Source organism: Hyperoodon ampullatus (genome assembly GCF_949752795.1).
Source record: "Hyperoodon ampullatus genome assembly, chromosome: 2".
In the NCBI taxonomy this organism is placed as follows: domain Eukaryota; kingdom Metazoa; phylum Chordata; class Mammalia; order Artiodactyla; family Ziphiidae; genus Hyperoodon; species Hyperoodon ampullatus.
Genome location: NC_136915.1, coordinates 40,024,535 through 40,045,138, shown reverse-complemented (window position 1 = coordinate 40,045,138; position 20,604 = coordinate 40,024,535). Strand labels below are relative to the sequence as shown.

The window sequence follows — 20,604 nt, the reverse complement described above, 5'->3', positions numbered from 1 at the left end:
TCCGGAGCCTGTGCTCGGCAATGGGAGAGGCCCGCGTACCACCAAAAAAAATAAATAAATAAATAAATAAATAAATAAATAAATAGGGCAGTCAGGCAGGCAAAGACTTGAGATGGGGGAATAAGCCATGTGGCTGTCTGGGGCAGTATCACAGGATGATGGGTACAGTGCTGTGGGTGAAAGATCACCTTGCATCTTCAAGGAATAGCAAGGAAGTAACGTGGCTGGAGAGGAGTGAGGGAAGGGAAAAACAACAAGACCTCAGAGAGGTAACTGGAAGGCCATTATTAGACTTTTTTTTTTTTTTTTTTTTTAATTTTTGGCTGCATTGGGTCTTTGTTGGGGCATGTGGGCTTTCTCTAGTTGTGGGGAGCCGGGGCTACTCTTCATTGCAGTGCGCAGGCTTCTCATTGCAGTGGCTTCTCTTGTTGCAGAGCACGGGCTTTAGGTGCGGAGGCTTCAGTAGTTGTGGGGTGTGAGCTCAGTAGTTGTGGCTCGCAGGCTCTAGAGTGCAGGCTCAGTAGTTGTGGCGCACAGGCTTAGTTGCTCCATGGCATGTGGGATCTCCCCGGACCAGGGATCGAACCCGTGCCCCCTGCACTGGCAGGCAGATCCTTAACCACTGCGCCACCAGGGATGCCCCCATTATTAGACTTTTGATCTTTGCAAATCTGATGTTTTATAATCTCATCTTCTGGGAACCTCCTAATCATGTCTCTTGCCATTACTCTATTGGGTTGTGTATCTTTTTCACATTGCTGTGTAAGAGCTCTCTTTTTCTTTTTCACTCTCTGTATATATACATTTATATAATATGTAAAGTATACAGAGAAGTATATATTTCTTAAAATATGTGTGTTATATGCTGCAAAGATTTTATATATGTGTATATAAATATAAAAATGTGCGTGTGTACATACGTATATGTATTTGTATTAGTATAGATATGTGGCAAAAATTTATTTCCCCCAGATTGTCATTTCATTTCATTTTGGTTAATATTTTTTCCCAGGCTTTTTTTTTTTTTTTTTTTTTTTGCGGTATGCGGGCCTCTCACTGTTGTGGCCTCTCCCGTTGTGGAGCACAGGCTCCGCACGCGCAGGCTCACGGGCCCAGCCGCTCCGCGGCATGTGGGATCTTCCCGGACCGGGGCACGAACCCGTGTCCCCTGCATCGGCAGGCGGACTCTCAACCACTGCGCCACCAGGGAAGCCCCTCCCAGGCTTTTTTTAAAGTCCGATTTATCCTTTTTTTTTTTTTTCTATTTTGCTTAGAAAGGATTTTTATTGAAATGAAAATCTCTTGTTTTTTCTCCAGAAGCTACAGTTCTACTTTTTACATTTTATTTTAATTATATAATATAGTTAGTTTTATTTGCAATAAAAGAGAAATTAATTATTCATTTTAGCATATTAGTAATATTAAGTTTTATTATCAGTGACTGGTCTTGCTTTAATTGTTTATTGATAGTAAATGCTTGGTGAAGTTAGTTTTGAAGCTCTCTCTGTTAATATGAAGCATTAGGGAATTTCTTTGATACCTGGACTCTTTAATTACTGCCAGCCTTTAACCAGGGAGGCATCAGCACTGCTTAGCATAGCTTAGGTTAGTACTTTACAGCATTCTGATCAGTGGTCTTGTCTGACCCTAGAGAGAGGAATTGAGCAGAATAGGCATTCTGCCTCCTAAACCCTCACTGCTTTGTTTTGTTAATAGTGTAATGTATCCCCAAATTATCCTTCATTCAACATTTTACAAAGTAGAGACAACTACTAAAAGTATTTTTAAATAGTGGGTTTTGGTGTGTATTTTAAGGACTCTTGATTACATTACAGATATTTGTTCAGTCATGTAGTGAATAATAAAATGAATGTTCATTTTATCAGTGTTTATAGTAGTGAAATATTGTGAATAAAATATACACTTTTAGAAGTCTAGGTGAATCAATAATAGCACATCTATAAATTGTAATACTGGATAGTCACTAAAAAAGAATAAGGAGGTCTAAGGTATAATATAGAATAGTGACATGGAAAGAAATCCAAGATTGTCAAATAATAAATAGCAAATACAATTAAGGAAACAATCCCATTTACCACTGCAACAAAAAGAATAAGATACCTAGGAATAAACCTACCTAAGGAGGTAAAAAACCTGTACTCAGAAAACTGTAAGATACTGATGAAAGAAATCAAAGATGAAACAGATGGAGAGATATATACCATGTTCTTGGACTGGAAGAATCAATATTGTGAAGATGGCTATACTACCCACAGCAATCTACAGATTCAGTACAATCCCTGTCAAATTACCAATGGCATTTTTCACAGAATTAGAACAAAAAATTGTACAATTGATATGGAAACACAAAAGACCCCGAATAGCAAAGGCAATCTTGAGAAAGAAAAACAGCTGGAGAAATCAGGCTCCCTGACTTCAGACTATACTACAAAGCTACAGTAATCAAGACAGTATGGTAGTGGCACAAAAACAGAAATATAGATCAATGGAACAGGATAGAAAGCCCAGAGATAAACCCATGCACCTATGGTCACCTAATCTATGACAAAGAAGGCAAGAATATATAATGGAGAAAAGACAGTCTTTTCAGTAAGTTGTGCTGGGAAAACTGGACAGCTACATGTAAAGGAGTGAAATTAGAACACTCCCTAACATCATACACAAAAACAAACTCAAAATGGATTAAAGACCTAAGTGTAAGGATGGACACTATTAAACTGTTAGAGGAAAAAACATAAGCAAAACACTCCTTGACATAAATCACAGCAAGAGCTTTTTTGACCCACCTCCTAGAGTGATGAAAATAAAAACAAAAATAAACAAATGGGACCTAATAAAACTTTAAAGCTTTTGCACAGCAAAGGAAACCATAAACAAGACCAAAAGACAACCCTCAGAATGGGAGAAAATATTTGCAAATGAAGCAACTGACCAGGGATTAATCTCCAAAATATAATGCATGAAACAGTTCATGCAGCTCAATAACAAAAAAAACCCAAACAATCAGAAAATGGGCAGAAGACCTAAATAGACATCTCTCCAAAGAAGACATCTCTCCAAAGAAGACATACAGATGGCCAAGAGGCACATGAAAAGATGCTCAACATCACTAATTATTAGAGAAATGCAAATCACAACTACCATGAGGTATCACCTCACACCAGTCAGAATGGCCATCATCAAAAAATCTACAAACAATAAATGCTGGAGACGGTGTGGAGAAAAGGGAACCCTCCTACACTATTGGTGGGAATGTAAATTGGTACAGCCACTATGGAGAACAGTATGGAGGTTCCTTAAAAAACTAAAAATAGAACTACCATATGACCCAGCAATCCCACTCCTGGGCATATACCTGAAGAAGGTCATAATTCAAAAAGATACATGCACCCCAGTGTTCATTGCAGCAGTATTTACAATAGCCAGGACATGGAAGCAACCTAAATGTCCATCGACAGATGAATGGATAAAGAAGATGTGGTACATATATACAATGGACTATTACTCAGCCATAAAAAGGAACGAAGTAGTGCCATTTGCAGAGATGTGGATGGACCTGGAAACTGTCATACAGAGTGAAGTTAAGTCAGAAAGAGAAAAACAAATATTGTATAATATCGCTTATATGTGGAATCTAGAAAAATGGTACAGATGAACTTATTCGCAAAGCAGGAATAGAGACACAGTTGTAGAGAACAAACTTAAAGATACCAAGGGGGGAAGGAGAGGGTGGGATGAATTGGGAGATTGGGATTGACATGTATACACTACTATGTATAAAATAGATAACTAATGAGAACCTACTGTAGAGCACAGGGAATTCTACTCAGTGCTCTGTGGTGACCTAAATGGGTAGGAAATCTAAAAAAGGGGATATACGTATATGTATAACTGATTCACTCTGCTGTACAGCAGAAACTAACACAACATTGTAAAGCAACTATACTCCAATAAAAAATAATTTAAAAAAAAACTATATCACAGACCTATTGAATATGTGGTTTAGAAATATACCAGTAATCACGTTGTGTGCTTTTAATTAAATGTTATTTCTCTCTTCCCTCAAAAAAAAAAAAAAAAAGGAACAAATGCAAATAGTGTGTATAGTACCTTGTTTTTGTTAAATGGTATAAAATGTTTGCATATGCCTAGGGGAAAATTCTGTAAGTAAATATGGTAAACTGGAGAGTGGAGTGGGATGGTTTTCTATTTTATACATTCCTGTTTTTGTTTGAAGTATTTACAAGGAATATGTATTCCATAATAAATGTATTTTAAAAATTAAAAATTAGTAACATTAAAAAGTAAGCATAGGGAATTCCCTGGTGGTCCAGTGGTTAGGCTCCACGCTTCCATTAAAGGGAGCATGGGTTTGATCCCTGGTCAGGGAAAAGTAAGCATAAACTTGCCCCTCAGTTTTCTTCCAAAAATTGGACTGTTTAGTTAGTCTATTAACTAGATTGAGAGACTCGCATAGAACTCTTTGAGTGTACTCCTGTTATTCTCAGTAAATTTTAATTAAATGGCATTTTTTTATCCAGGGTTTTTTCAGCATCTGGAAATTTCATTATAGTTCTCTATTCTGTGACACATAAGGATCCTGAGTTTTATGAATGCCTCCCTTGTGATGGCAGGTTACCTGACCTTCGCTTCCAGCTACTAACTAGTAAAGAAACATTACATCTTTTCAAAGTAAGTGATTTGATTACCTAGCACACTTATGACTATTCAGGGTTGTACTCAAATTATTAGGCTTTATTTATAATCAATCTTACTGAATATTAACTTTATTCATTTATGGTTAATTTTGTTTTGTAAATTTTAGGCCATACCTCCAGAACCAAATTCTAATGCAGGATCAAATGTTATCTACAGAGTAACTTTCTCATGTTTTCCTAAAACCTTTGAGGACTATATCAAGAATTTAATGTATATGTTGTATTATTTTATGATATTGAGAGTTAATTTGTGATCTTAGTGTTTTCTTTGTCCTGACTGTTAATTTTTAAATGTATGGGTATAACAAATGGTTTCTCATACTTAAAAGTCAATGTCTATAATATATAACCCTAGGAATCAGAATAGATTAATGTGACTGGCAAAAAAATTCGTTCGGGTTTTTCTGTAAGATCTTATGGAAAAACCTGAAAGAACTTTTTGGCCAACCCAGTACATTTAGGTGATGGTCACAGAAAAAGTAGATCTTTGAAACCGTAAGTGTCATTATGTAAAAACATTCTAAGGCCAAAAATAAACAATAATTCTGCTTTTTTTTTTTTTTTTTACAAAAATATTGACTATCTCGGGCTTCCCTGGTGGCTCATTGGTTAAGAATCCACCTGCCAATGCAGGGGACACGGGTTCAAGCCCTGGTCCCAGAATATCGCACATGCTGCGGAGCAACTAAGCCCGTGCGCGACAACTACTGAGCCTGTGCTCTAGGCAGTGAGCCACAACTACTGAGCCCATGTGCCGCATCTACTGAAGCCCACGTGCCTAGAGCCCATGCTCCGCAGCAAGAGAAGCCATCGCAGTGAGAAGCCTGTGCACTGCAACAGAGTAGCCCCCACTCGCTGCAACTAGAGAAAGCCCACGTGCAGCAACGAAGACCCAACGCAGCCAAAAATAAATAAATTAATTAAAAAAATTTTTTTACTATCCCTAAATAACCATGTGTTACCACTCAGATCTTATTTTGTGCCTTTAATTTCATTTATAGGTTGTATTGATTCATGAATCAAGTTTTTGTATTTTAATTATACACATAATCATCTTAAATGAGGTCTATTTCCATTTTAGAGACATATCGTTCACTCATTTTATTCTTCAGATTGTATGCTCAGTTTAAAGTTACTTTTTTTTTTTGCGGTATGCAGGCCTCTCACTGTTGTGGCCTCTCCCGTTGCAGAGCACAGGCTCCGGACACGCAGGCTCAGCGGCCATGGCTCACAGGCCTAGCCGCTCTGCGGCATGTGGGATCTTCCCGTACTGGGGCACGAACCCGTGTCCCCTGCATCGGCAGGCGGACTCTCAACCACTGCACCACCAGGGGAGCCCTAAAGTTACTATTTTAACTGAATCCCTGGTTATTGAGTAAGTTACATAGTAAAGGTAATTAGGTTTTTACTTTCATTTATGTAGTAGAGAGATGGATAGTTTTTTAAAAAGGTTGCATAAAAATAGAACCATATGATTCAGCAATTCCACTTCTGGGTATTTATCCAAAGGAAACAAGAACACTAATTCAAAAAGATATGTGTACCACCATGTTAATTTCAGCACTATTTACAATAGCCAAGATATTAAAGCAACCTAAGTGTCCATGGTTGGGTGAATGGATAAAGAAAATGTAATTTATCTTATATTATATTACATTATGTCATATTATATTAATATAATGGGAAAATATTCAGCTGTAAAAAGTGGAAGGAAATGCTGCCATTTGTGACAACGTAGATGGACCTTGAGGGCATTGTGCTAAGTGAAATAAATAACACAGAGAAAGACAAATACCGTATGTCACTTATATGTGCAATATTTAAACAACAACAACAAAACATTTCATTGAACTCACAGACACAGAGAACAGATTGGTGGTTTGCAAGAGGTGGGGGGGGGGGGGTTGAGGGTGGCCGAAATAGCCAAAGGTGGTCAAAAGGTACAAACTTCCAGTTATAAAGTAAATAAGTAATGGGGATGTAATATACAGCATGGTGAGTATAGTTAATAATACTATATTGTATTTTGAAAGTTCTTCTTTTTTAATTTATTTATTTTATTTACTCTTTGGATGCGTTGGGTATTCGTTGCTGTGCATAGGCTCTCTAGTTGCGGCAAGCGGGGGCCACCCCTCGTTGCGGTGTGCAGGCCTCTCATTGTGGTGGCCTCTCCCATTGCAGAGCTCAGGCTCCAGGCGCACAGGCTCCAGCAGTTGTGGCACACGGTCCCAGAAGCTGTGGCTCACGGGCTTCAGAGCACAGTAGCTTCAGTAGCTATGGCGCATGGACCCAGTTGCTCCGCAGCATGTGGGATACCCCCGGGACCAGGGGTTGAACCCGTGTCCCCTGCATTGGCAGACAGACTCCCAACTACTGTGCCACCAGGGAAGTCCTTGAAAGTTCTTGTAAGAAAAAATTTATCATTCTGCATGGTGATGGATGGTTAACTAGATTTATTGTAGTGTGTGTTTCACAGTATATTCAAATATTGAATCCTTATGTTCACCTGAAAGTATTATGTCATATGTCAATTATATCTCAGTTGTAAGAATGATCTTTTTAAAAAAGATTATAGTTACAGAAATCAGAAGTCGCCTTTCCCCCAGTGTTTCAGAGCTACTTGTCATCTAAATAGAATTATCTGGTGTTTATGTAAGCACATCTCAAAGTATGACCTACTTTATTTCAGAATGTTGAACCTTCTGACAAAAACCCAGTCTATTTTGAACTGAGTGCTGAAGGCCAGAATGCAGAAAGAGAGTTTTTTAACAAAGTTTCCAAGAATCTTTCAATTAAGAGGTAAAAGATATTTTATTATCATGTGTAATTGTAAAATTAATTTTATTAGTTTTTTGGTGAGTAATTAAAGTAACTCCCTAATTATTTCTGAGGAAACTATGTGTAAATCTTATACCATAGGTATCCTTGCTTTAAATGCATCCCTTCATACTCAGAAGTTGGATGATAATTTTAATGAAGTGACAACTCTAATATGGTTCTCATTTGAGTTGATTTATTACATAGGGGAACAAAAGTATTTGTCAAGACATTATCTTGTTTAAGAAGAAGCATCCTGTTTTTGTTTAGTTTGCCTTCTGTTCTTCCCTTCCTTGTAGTATTAAACCTAGGCCTATCAGATAAACTACTATAAAAAATAACTCCTCTACCTAAAAAAGAAAACTTTTAAAGCAAATGCACTTGGAGAATATTAAATAATGGTTGTGAATTTTTGAGTCCATATATACCTTTTATGGTAAAGTAGATATTCCCTTTGTATTAGGGTTCTCCAGAGAAACAGAAGCGACAGGATATATATACATAGAGAGAGATGTGTTTTAAGAAATTGATTTGTGCAGCTGGGGAGGCTTGTCAGGGCCAAAATCTGCAGGGTAGGCTGGCAGCCTGAGAAAAGTTGCAGTTAGAGTCCAAAGGTGGTCAGCTGGCAGAATTCCCTCCTCTTGGGGAGGTCAGTCTTTGTTCTATTAAGGCATTCATCTGATTGGATGAGACCCACCCACATTATGGAGGATTATATATGCTTTACTCAGAGTCTACCGATTTAAATGTTAATCTCATCTTAAAAACATCTTCACAGAAACATCTAGAATAATGTATGACCAAAAATCTGGCTACTGTGGCCTAGCCAAGTTGACACATAAAATTAACCCTTCATATCCCTATTCCAGCTTTCTCATTTATTTTACTATGTGCCTGATAATGTGCTAAGAGCTGGGGATATAGTGGTATTAAAAACAGATGCAGACACGATCCCTTTCCTCATGGAATTTATAGTTCAGTAATGGAGTGTTGAACTCTCTGTATTATTTGAGAGGTCCATTAATTTAAGTTAATATTTACCAAGTATTTAATAACCTCATTTAAAAGTTACTTTGGAATGCTGGTTTATTCTTTGAGTCTGTAGCTCAGAAACTATTGTTATTTTTAACATGCCCTTAAAACTGATTTGTCCTTTTCTCAACTTTTTGATTATAACTTTAACCTATCTTTGGGCCTCTTTAATACTATCTGTTTAGTATCTTGCATGAGAAACAGGCAGATATAACGTTCATTATAGATTATTGCAATTATTGAGAAAATAGCTTCACCTTTTTTTTTTTTTAGCCGCGCCACCTGGCACGCGAGATCTTAATTCCCTGAACAGCGATCAGACCCGTGCCCTCTGCATTGGGAGTACTGACTCTTAACCACTGGACCACCAGGGAAGTCCCTAGCTTGACTTTTTTTTTTTTTTTTTTTTTTTTTTTTGCGGTACGCGGGCCTCTCATTGTTGTGGCCTCTCCCGTTGCGGAGCACAGGCTCCGGACGCGCAGGCTCAGTGGCCATGGCTCACGGGCCCAGCCGCTCCACGGCATGTGGGATCCTCCCGGACCGGGGCACGAACCCGTGTCCCCTGCATCAGCAGGTGGACTCTTAACCACTGCGCCACCAGGGAAGCCCTTGACCTTTTTTTAATAGCATTCATTCATCTGTCCTTAACACTTGATTCTGTAGGTGGAAGTTAACTATGATACAGTTTTAAAATAAATGCCAGCTATGCCAACTATTTATAGAGGCTACATAACATAATAGTTGTGAGTTCAGGTTATGGTATAAGACATATATTTGTTCAAGTCTTGGTTGTAAACATCACTATCCCATCTGTAAAATGGGAATTATGACTTTATTCATATTGGTTTCCTATTGCTATTCTAACAAAGTACCACAAACTTAAGTGACTTCAAACAATACAAAGTTATTATCTTCTAGTTCTGGGGGTCAGGAGTCCAAAATGGATCTTTGGGGCTAAAATCAAAGTGATGGTAGGGCTGCATTCCTTTTGGAAGCTTTAGTGGTGAATCCATATTCCTTTTTCCAGCTTCTAGAGGCCACCTGCATTCCTTGTCTTACTCCATCTTCAAAGCTAGCAGCATAGCATCTTCAAATCTCTCTCTGACTTCTTCTATCCTCCTCATATCTCCTTCTCTGCCTGACCATCTTGCCTCCATCTTATAAGGACCATTGTGATTACATTGAGCCTCCACATCTCAAGATACTTAATCAATCACATCTGCAAACTCCCTTTTTCCTTTTACACTAACATATTCACAGGTTCTGGGGATTAGAAAGATGTCTGAGGTATACTCTATCTTTGGGCATTTTAAGTTATTTTTATTTTTATTTTTTTTAAGAAGATGTTGAGGGTAGGAGTCAATTTATTTATTTATTTTTGCTGTGTTGGGTCTTCGTTTCTGTGCGAGGGCTTTCTCTAGTTGTGGCAAGCGGGGGCCACTCTTCATCGTGGTGCGTGGGCCTCTCACTATCGCGGCCTCTCTAGGTGAGATAAATCTCGTGCCACCTGGCATGCGAGATCTTATTCCCCGAACAGCGATCAGACCCTTGCCCCCTGCATTGGGAGCACTGAGTCTTAACCACTGGACCACCAGGGAAGTCCCTAGCTTGACCTTTTTTTTTTTTTGCAGTACACGGGCCTCTCATTGTTGTGGCCTCTCCCGTTGCGGAGCACAGGCTCCGGACGCGCAGGCTCAGTGGCCGTGGCTCACGGGCCCAGCCGCTCCGTGGCATGTGGGATCCTCCTGGACCGGGGCTCGAACCCGTGTCCGCTGCATTAGCAGGCAGATTCTCAACCAGTGCTCCACCAGGGAAGCCCTTAAGTTATTTTTGAAACAGGTTAGATCAGCAGAAAACTATATTGTTATAGACTTGCAGGACCACCTTCATTGTCTTAAGTTTTAAGGTTTTATTCAAGATTTTATTGAATGTTTATGGAAGAAAAAGCCAAATTAAGGGGACACTTGCAATTTCTTTAACATTGTTGAAAAACCGTGTCTATTTTCTTTTTTTTAATTTATTTATTTACTTATTTATGTTTGGCTGCATTGGGTCTTCATTCCTGCGCATGGGCTTTCTCTGGTTGCAGTGAGTGGGGGGTACTCTTCATTGCGGTGGCTTCTGTTGTGGCCGAGCACGGGCTCTAGAGCGCAGGCTTTGTAGTTGTGGTACACAGGCTTAGCTGCTCCGCGGCATGTGGGATCTTCTGGGACCAGGGCTCGAACCCGTGTCCCCTGAATTGGCAGGCGGATTCTTAACCACTGCACCACCAGGGAAGTCCGGCCGTGTCTATTTTCAACTCTGACCAAACCTTTGATAAGGATCAGTTATTTTTAGCTTCTAATTTTAATAAAATGTTTATCTCACCCAGATAACTGGTATTAAAATTATACAACATTAAGGGGTTTTTTTGTCTTAGGTGCTAAAAAAGCTCAGAAATTGGTATATTTTGTTTTTTGTTTTTTGTGTTTTTTTGGCTGTGCCACGCAGCATGTGGGATCTTAGTTCCCTGACCAGGGAATGAACCTGCACCCCCTATAGTGGAAGCGCAGAGTCTTAACCACTGGATGGCCAGGGAAGTCCCTCAGAAATGGATCTTATTGCTCAGCGTTGGGAAATTTTATATGTGTGTATCTATGTGTATATTTGTATATGTATATCATAAGTAAGTATGTAGCAAATATTAATTCCTTGCCACAAACTCAGGTGTACCAAAAATGTAACTTTTTGTTTTTATTCTTTTCTCTTTTTTTTGGTGCAGCATGTGGGATCTTAGTTCCCCAACCAGGGATCGAGCCCGATTCCCCTGCATTGGAAGTGCAGAGTCTTAACCACTCGATCACCAGAGAAGTCCCCTACTTTTTTTTCTTTTTAAAAATAATTGAGGGGCTTCCCTGGTGGCGCAGTGGTTGAGAGTCCGCCTGCCGATGCAGGGGACATGGGTTCGTGCCCTGGTCTGGGAAGTTCCCACATGCCGCGGAGCGGCTGGGCCCGTGAGCCATGGCCGCTGAGCCTGCGCGTCCAGAATCTGTGCTCCGCAATGGGAGAGGCCACAGCAGTGAGAGGCCCGCGTACCGCAAACAGAAAAAAAAAAAAAAAAATAATAATAATAATAATAATAATTGAGGGAATTCCCTGGCGGTCCAGTGGTTAGGACAGCGTGCTTTCACTGCTGAGGCCTGGGTTTGATCCCTGGTTGGAGAACTAAGATCCCACAAGCCGCGTGGTGCCACAGCCAAAAAAAAAAAGTAATTGAAGTTAATTTCTATTTTGAGCCCCTATTCATTTTGCTCAGTTATAGAAGCCAAATTTCAGTTAATTCAAGGTCTGTTTATCCTGTTTTCTTCTGAGGTTATGTGTAATTTAGAGGGGACTAATGCTCTGCCACTACTGGTGATGTGGGGTAACATGATTATCACCCATCCACACCACTCAGCCATCTGCTGAGGTGTTTCTTTCTTTCTTTCTTTCTTTGGTTGCACCAGGTCTTAGTTGCAGCAGGCAGACTCCTTAGTTCTGGCTTGCGGGCTCTTTAGTTGGCGCTTGCTGGCTCCTTAGTTGAGGCATACATGTGGGATCTAGTTCCCTGACCAGGGATCGAACCCAGGCCCCCTGCATTGGGAGCGTGGAGTGGAGTCTTACCACTGCGCCACCAGGGAAGTCCCTGAGGTGTTTTCATTTGCATCTGGTTTTTGGCAGTTGGTTTGTGCAGGATCCTGCTGCGACCTCCTTACCCTATTCAGGTCACTGGCTCTCTGGGTCATGTCCATGCTGCACTGAGGCATATGGAATATCATTCTGTATTCTCCATGTTCTTCTTGGGTGTTGGGGGAGAGCTTTGTGAGATTGTTTCATTGCAGCACCTTGGCACAGAAAGAACTCTGTGTTTGCATCTACAGACTGTCAGGGTTTGGGACTAAGGTCTATTCTGCTGTCAAATCTTCCATATCTACCTGGGGGTTTCTGTTGTTCTGCTAAGGAGACAGGACCCTTTCTTAGGAATTCCATTAATATCTAAGCTCTCTTAGCTTCCTTCTGGCTTTTCTTTGTCTTCCCTACCTCATCTTATTGAGATTTCATTTAGTTTAGGATGGAAAAAAACTGGATGCATATAGTCTTTCAAATTTTAGTCTTAAACTCTAATTTCAGCTTTTGAAACTCAGTACCAGCACTTAAAATTTTTCTGTGTTCTACTGGGACATGACACCTGTGACACAATAACTTCAACTGACTACATGGAAGGAGGTATTTCAATTAATGTCTCAGAGTATTTTACCATCACAGATATACGTACATAGGAGAATGAAATTCCTTACTTGATTTTTCTTTCTAACACAGTGAGTGTTTAATGCAGTATGTTTAATACAGTGAGTATACATCTCTCTTATCAGATAATAAATTTTTGATGGCAAGCTCTGTATCTTATTAATTTCTATACTCCCCTAAGTGGTTAATCAGAAAATGCTCAGTAACTATTGCTTTATTATGACATTAAGATTAACTGGGTTATGGATACAACTAGAGATTATCATACTAAGTGAAGTAAGTCAGAAAGAGAAAGACAAATACCATATGATGCCACTTATATGTGGAATCTAAAATATGACACAGATGAACCTATCTGTGAAACAGAAACAGAATCAGGGACATAGAGCACAGACTTCTTGTTGCCAAGGGGGAGGGGGGCAGGAGAAGGTTGGGTTGGAAGTTTGGGATTATCACTGCAAACTGGTGTATACAGAATGGATAACCAACAAGATCCTACTGTGTATAGCACAGGGAAATACATTCAGTATCCTGTGATAAACTATAATGGAAAAGAATATGGAAAAGAATGTATGTGTGCACACGTGCGTGTGTGTGTGTATATATATGTATGTATATATATATATATGGATAACTGAGTCACTTTGATGTACAGCAGTAATTAACACAACATTATAATTCAGCTATACTTCAATTAAAAATAAATTAAAAAAGAATAACTGGGTTAAACTTGCCATGATCAGGAGAAGAGGGTAGATTATTAAGCATGAGTCTGACTGGCTCAGCTTTCCTGATCATCTGGCACTGGCCTAAAAAAATAAAATAATTTTTGGTTGTCAGATACTAAATTAAATGATCCAGTTACTATTGTGGCTTATTAAAGGACTTTATTCAGCTTCAGAAAGAAAGAACAAATGAAAACTAAATTACTGAAGACTTATATTTTCTCCCCTCTGTTCTTTAGGTCTTCTCAAAAGTTACCTCCAGGGAAAATGCCAATAAGTGATCATGACTCTGGTGTTGAAGATGAAGATGTTTCTCCAAGACCAATTCCTAGTCCTCATCCAGTGAGTCAGAAGGTACCACTGATCTTAGAACTCAACTTTGTGATTAGAAACCTAAAAGTCTCTTCATGTTAAAGCACTCAATAATATTACCTAAAACTTCCTTAAGTTCATTCTAAGATATCTATAGCTATCTATATGTATATGGCTTTGACTATATATAAAGAGATATATATATTCCTCACAGGTACATATAATTATTGTATGTAATAATATATATGAATATGTACACATATTGTAATAAGTATATATAATTATTATTCCCAGAGAAAACTGAGGAACAGATTGGTTAAGTTACCTGCCTAGGATTACATAACTATTAAGTAGTAAAGCTGGAAATCAGGAAGTTTGGGATTTGGTAAACCTAGTGATTTAGGAGGTTTAGTTTCAGAATCTGGTGCTTTTAACCCATATAGACTCAACATTCTGTACATTAACCAGAGCTCAACATTGTTTCTTATTACCATATTCTGAGAAAACATTCTACTTCCTTTTGAAGATTGCTAATAACCTGTCATAATTTTTTTATTGAGGCCAGCTAGTGGGTTATTTTAGAATTGTTGTGTCCTAATTACTTATTAGAAGAAAAAGGAATGAGAAAGGCTTTTTAAAATTAATATTAAATTATAACCAAATTCGCCACAGCTAGTATTTTATTCTTTTTGGCTCTCTTCCAACTCTTTTAGTTGGTATCAGTAAAAAGAATAGCAGTGAATAATTTCACTTAGTAGAATATTCTGAATACTTATTGGAAGACCCTTATTTAAGATGCAGAAATATTATTCTTTACTAGCTGTGTTGAAGCATCAGGTCTGATAATTTTTTTTGCAGAGAGGGTAAAAAAAGTCTGTTATAACATAGCTTCCCATATTGTGTTCTGTGATCTAAGCAACATTAATCAGTGTTCCAATGAAAGGAGTTTCATTGTTAAATAAGTTTGTGAGGGCAAGGACCTTATTTATTTTGTTCACAGTTGCATTTCTAGTAGTAGCACATAGATGCCCAGAAAATATTTGTAAACTGTCTAAATAAAGAATAAACACTTTTTGATAAATAACTGGATGTAATTTGGAAAATACTAATCAAAGGAAAATGAAGCATATATCATTATCCTAAAAGGTACTTTTTCCTCTTTAATGTCTTTCCCACTTACAGGTTTCTAAGATCCAGCCATCAGTTCCTGAACTTTCACTTGTATTGGATGGCAACTTCATAGAATCAAACCCTGTACCTAACCCATTGGAAATGGTGAATAATGAAACTCCTCCTTTGTTGATTAACCCTTCTGAACACTTTGAATCATTGCAACCCCAGCTTTGTGATGAGAAACACAGCCCAGAAGCTGAAGCTGGAGAGCCTTCCTTGAGAGGGCTACCAAATCAATTAAACCAGGACACTGCTCCTTTGAGACACTGCAAAGTAAGACAGCCATCTGCCTGTAAGAAAGGGAACCCCCATATCAGGAGCAGTGTTAAACCGTCTTCTTTTAATGGACCATCTCCTGAGGCATCTGAAAAGCTTCAAACAGTTTCTGCTGGAAATGTACACAAAGAAGAGTATCCTGTAAGATCCTCCACATTTAATTCCAGGCAGTCTTCCTTTGCCCCACAGTCCCACCCACACAATTTTGTTTTTTCACCCCATAATTCAGGAAGACCGATGGAATTTCAGATACCTACCCCCCCACCACCATCTTACTATTCCACAAATGTTTGCAGTTGTTTTCAGGATCATGGCCGTATTCAATATAGTCCAATAAATTCTTGGCAAGGAATGAATACAGTAGGATCCATTCAAGACCTCCAGTCTGAAGCCCTTCAAAAACATTCATTATTTCATCCAAGTGGATGTCCAGCTCAGTATCATAATGCATTCTGTTCCTCAAGTAGTCCTGTAGCCTTGAGACCTCAGGGAAACATGGGGGGTTGTTCTTCCCACAGCAATGTAGAACCATTGCCTGTGGCAAGACTACCTCCACACGTGGACTCATGTAACCCATGGCCTTGTGCAGTATGTGTGCACACACCCAAGACTGGGTCAGATAATGGAATGATGGGACTATCTCCGGATGCGTATAGGTTCGTCACAGAGCAAGACAGACAGCTGCGACTACTTCAGGCACAGGTTTGCTAGCTTTCTTCTGTTAAATTCTTGGTATTAATAGGGTTTTGAAAAAATAACTGGCAACTCTTCAGTAATTATAGTTTATGGAGTAGAACTGTAGAATGTCAGAGCTAGAAGAGACCTTGGAAACTGAATTCTAGTCCCTCTTGTTTACAGGTAAGTAAAATGAGGATTAGAGAGAAAATAATTTACCCAATGACACATTGCTAGTTAGGAGTAGAACTAGGCCTAGAAAGCAAGTCCTCTCTTCTCTGTCTTGTGCATATCCTAACCTACAGCATAACTATTTTTCTTTCACTTTTTGCCTCTAATGAGAAGTCTGTAATTTACTAAACTTTATATACAACTAAATATAAAGCCTGCACAATAGGTTCTGATACTCTCTAGTTTGTCAACCCTATAGTGTGTAAACTAACCTTTAGCCAGTGTACCTTTACAGAGTACATGTAGTGCCTCCTCTGTGTATCTATACTAGGCTTGTTCTACTCATTTTATTCTGAAATGCTTTCTTTCTTCAGGCCTTTAAGACAAAGTTCTTAGTCTTTTAATTATATCCTTGCACAGTTTAGTCTTCATTGTATTGTGTCTTTTTCTTTCTTTGCTAACTGACACCCTTCTTCCACATACCTACCGCAAACCCCCCACTCCTTCCTTTCCCCCTAGTACCAATGGAAACAACCTGAAATAGATTCTTTCATAGTTTTTTCCATGACCCTATAACTATACTAATATATGTAAAATGGACATATATACATGTGTGATTTTTTTTAATCTTTTATAAAATTGGGGTCATAGTGTTTGCATTTTGCAAAAACAAGACAATGACGTTTTTCAAATTCTGCTTTAAATGCTTTAGATAAGACACCCAAGAAAAATTCAGCTTTGCTGTTTTTTTTAAACCCAGGTATATCCTCTGAAATTGTAAAATGTAAGTTGGATTTTAACAAATGATTATAAACATTTGGCAGAATTTTTAATGTGACTAAATATTTCACATTGAAAAGAAATTTTTCTTTCTTTTTGGTCTTGTTTTTTTTTTAAAAAAGATATAGCAGCTAAAAAGGTCTTCTAAGCTATTTAGAAATCTTAGTACTTGGGACTTATATACTTAAAATGTAAATTATAGACTACTGGCTCTGGTGTAGATTATGAGTCATTATACTTGGAGAACACAAAAGATGATGTAGAAAATGCTTCTATGATAAATTCACATAGTATTTTGCTAACATATTTTTTAAAACTTTTAAGGTAACATCTTATTAAAATTTTTTTTTAACTCTTTTTTTTTAAGATGTTTTTGATATGGACAATTTTTAAAGTCTTTATTGAATTTGTTACAGTATTGCTTCTGTTTTATGTTTTGGTTTTTTGGCCAAGAGGCATGTGGGATCTTAGCTCCCCTACCAGGGATCAAACCTGTACCCCCTGCATTGGAAGGCAAAGTCTTAACCACTGGACTGCCAGGGAAGTCCCTATTTAAATTTTTCAAGAGTATCATAACATTTTCTATATACGTTTCTATAGAACTATCTTATTCTGCATAGGATTCCCTTGTTATGTACAAGAAATCGTCTAATTGGTCTCTTATCAATTATTTCAGCAGTTTGAAGTTTCTGCTTTTGCAAACAGTGCAGCAGTGAACACCCTTATACTTGTATCTTCCTGTATATATGCATGTACCACTGTGGCATAGATCTCTAGAAGTAAAATTTTGAAGTCAAAGGGAACACATATTTAAATGTTCAAAGGTACCCAAACTTGCTCCTCTTCTAATATTCAAAGTCTTATTTTGGTGTAGTGGTTAAAGAGAGTGGGCTCCTTGGGTTCTAATCCAATTTTGGTGTGACATAAGTTATACAATCTTGGGCAAGTTACTTTATGTGTCTGACTTAAGTTTTCTCATCCACAAAAGAGGAATATACATAAGTGTACGGAGTTCTAAGGGCTGAATGAGTTACTAGGTAGGGGCCAAGAATAGTGCCTGGCATATAGTGCTCAGTAAATGTTAACTCTTACTATTATTTTCATTATTGTTATTATCTCAGTTAATGACATCACTTCTCATCCTGCTGCTCAGGCCAAAATCCTATGCCTAAAAACCAAGGCTTTTACTTTTCTAGCTGTATCCTGAACTTAATGTTCTTTACCATCTTTCCTGCTACCACCCTAATTCAAACCATCATTTTCTCTTCTCCATACATGCTGCTTCCAGTACTGTTCCCTCATGTTTTCCTGCAGTTGGAAACATGAGAGCCATCTTTTTAAAGCCCAAGTCAGATCATAGGGATCCTGCTTAAAACACAATGGTTTTCCATTGCAATTAAAATAAAATCAAAATTTCTTACCTTGACCCTCAAAACCCTTTGGGTTCAGCTTCTGTCTCCCTCTCCTCGCTCATCTCTTGCCACTGTCTTCCATGTTGACTACACTTCCGCTTCAGTGGTATGCTTTTTGTTCTTCAAAAACACAAACATCTTTCCACTTTATGTGCTTAAGCTTCTAGTCCCCTTTGCCTGAAACATTCTTCTAATTCTACTAATGGCTAGCTCTTTCTCATCATTCAGTCAGGCCTTAATTACATGTATTAGTTTTTTGTCTTTAGGGAGCTCTAGGCAGGGAGCTTAAAAGATTCATCACTGTATTCTTTAGCACCTTGAATAGTACTTCACTTAAAACAGTTGTTTAATACATATTTTGTAACTTGAATGAGTGAAAAAGGCCACCAGAAAGGCTATACCAATTTAATACTTCAAAAATGTTCCCATGTCTCCAATACTGGACATATCTACTCTTAAATTATTATCAGTCTTTATTAATAGAAACTGTTTTGATTTGCATTGTATTATTATGAGTGATCATTTTATTGTTTATTGGCCATTTGTATTTTCTTTCTATAAAGTCTCTGTTATTTACCCATTTTTCTATTAAGTCCTTTTCTAATCAATTTCTGAGAGCTTATTGTATATTGAGGAAATTGGTTCTTTATCATCTGTATGTGGTATTTCTTACAGTTTGTCTTAAGTGTTTTGTGTTTTAATCATTTGTACAGAATATTCCAGCTTAGACATAATTAGATTTATCAGTCATTTTCTTTTTGGGTTTTGTATTATGTTTAGAAGAGCCTCTTTCCTTTAAGATCATAAAAAATTTAGTCTTCATTACCACCACGCCCCCAGGATTATATTTGTTGCTTTATTTTGGTATATGAGATAAAAGATTTTTTTATTTTTAATCCTTAGATGACTGACTCCATATATTTACTTAATAATATATCTTTTTGTTAATGATTTAGAAATGCATTTTTTTTGTATAATGAAAGTATCATGTGTTTGTATCTGTTTCTGTACTGTGTTCCCCGTTGATTTGCCTGTCTATTCCAGCACTATTACCATTCAGTTTAATCTCTATAGCTTTATAATAAATCTCTTATCGAGTACTTCCTAGGCAGTCTCTTTAAACCTCACTTTTCTCAGCTGTAAATTGGGAGCACTGATTGGTATTATATGTAGATTTGATGGTTAAATGAATTTATATGTATATGTATATATTTTCACACACACACACACCTGTCTGTCTAGATAAAGTGCTTACTGTAGGATGAGGCTATAGTAAACACTCAGCAAATTACAATTATTTTGTTTATCTCTTAGTCCTCACAACAACCTTAGTTTTAGGTAATGTTGAAGCTCATAGTAGCTAAATAGCTTTTCCAAAAGGTAGCAGAGTAGGATTTAAACTTATGTCCTCATGACACTAAAGCCCATGCTCCAAACCACTATAAGTACATATGCCACTTCGTATTGTTAATGCAGGTCGTATTTCTGCTGATCTCAACAATTATTGATAATACTTATTTTCCTATATTAATAAAGTTAATCTACTAAAGTTAATGAGTTGAACACAACAGTATAACTTACAGGGAAATAGAAAATTACAGTGTTTAAAAAGGGAGACTTTTCCACTCCTAGGTGTATATCCAGGGGAAATGAAAAAATATGTTCACACAAAAACTTGTATCCACATGTTCATAGCAACATTATTTATAATAGCCAAGGATGAAGTAATCAGTCCATCAACTGATGAATAGATGAACACAGTGTGACATTATCTATACAATGGAATATTTCAGTCATCAAAAGGAATGAAGTACTGATAGGTACTACAGCACAGATGAACTTTGAAAACGTTATGCTAAGTGAAAGAAGCAAGATGTAAGGCCGCATATTGTTTGGTTTCATTTATATCAAATGTCCAGAATAGGCAAATCTACAGAGACAGAAAGTAGATTAGTTGCTGCCAAAGGCTAGGTTCTGGGGCCATGGAGAGTGACAGCTAGTGGGTACAGAGATTTTTCGGGGGTTGATGAAAATATTGTAGAGTTAGATAATGGTGATGGATGCAGACTTTGTGAATATCCTAAAAACCATGGAATTGTATACTTTAAAGGGATAAGTTTTATGGTATGTGAATTACATCTCAACTTTAAAAGGAGGAGGGGAAGCTTTTGGTGTTTGAACTTCAGCTTTGCTACTTGTTAGTTATGTGACCTGGGCAAGTAACTT

The 20,604-nt window shown here is 37.8% G+C and overlaps 1 protein-coding gene across 3 annotated transcripts in view; it reads left to right on the top strand.

Annotated features, from left to right (window-relative positions):
- The window catches only part of STIL (STIL centriolar assembly protein), a gene marked incomplete at both ends in the record, with an annotated part of 50,566 nt that overhangs the window by 12,593 nt on the left and 17,369 nt on the right, over positions 1-20,604 (top strand). For all 3 annotated transcript variants that reach the window (XM_079697228.1, XM_079697227.1, XM_079697226.1), the window contains 4 exons: positions 4,563-4,713; positions 7,429-7,538; positions 13,819-13,933; positions 15,074-16,042. In XM_079697228.1, the coding sequence (XP_079553354.1) occupies positions 4,563-4,713; positions 7,429-7,538; positions 13,819-13,933; positions 15,074-16,042 (1,345 nt within the window). The remainder of the gene's footprint in view (positions 1-4,562; positions 4,714-7,428; positions 7,539-13,818; positions 13,934-15,073; positions 16,043-20,604) is intronic.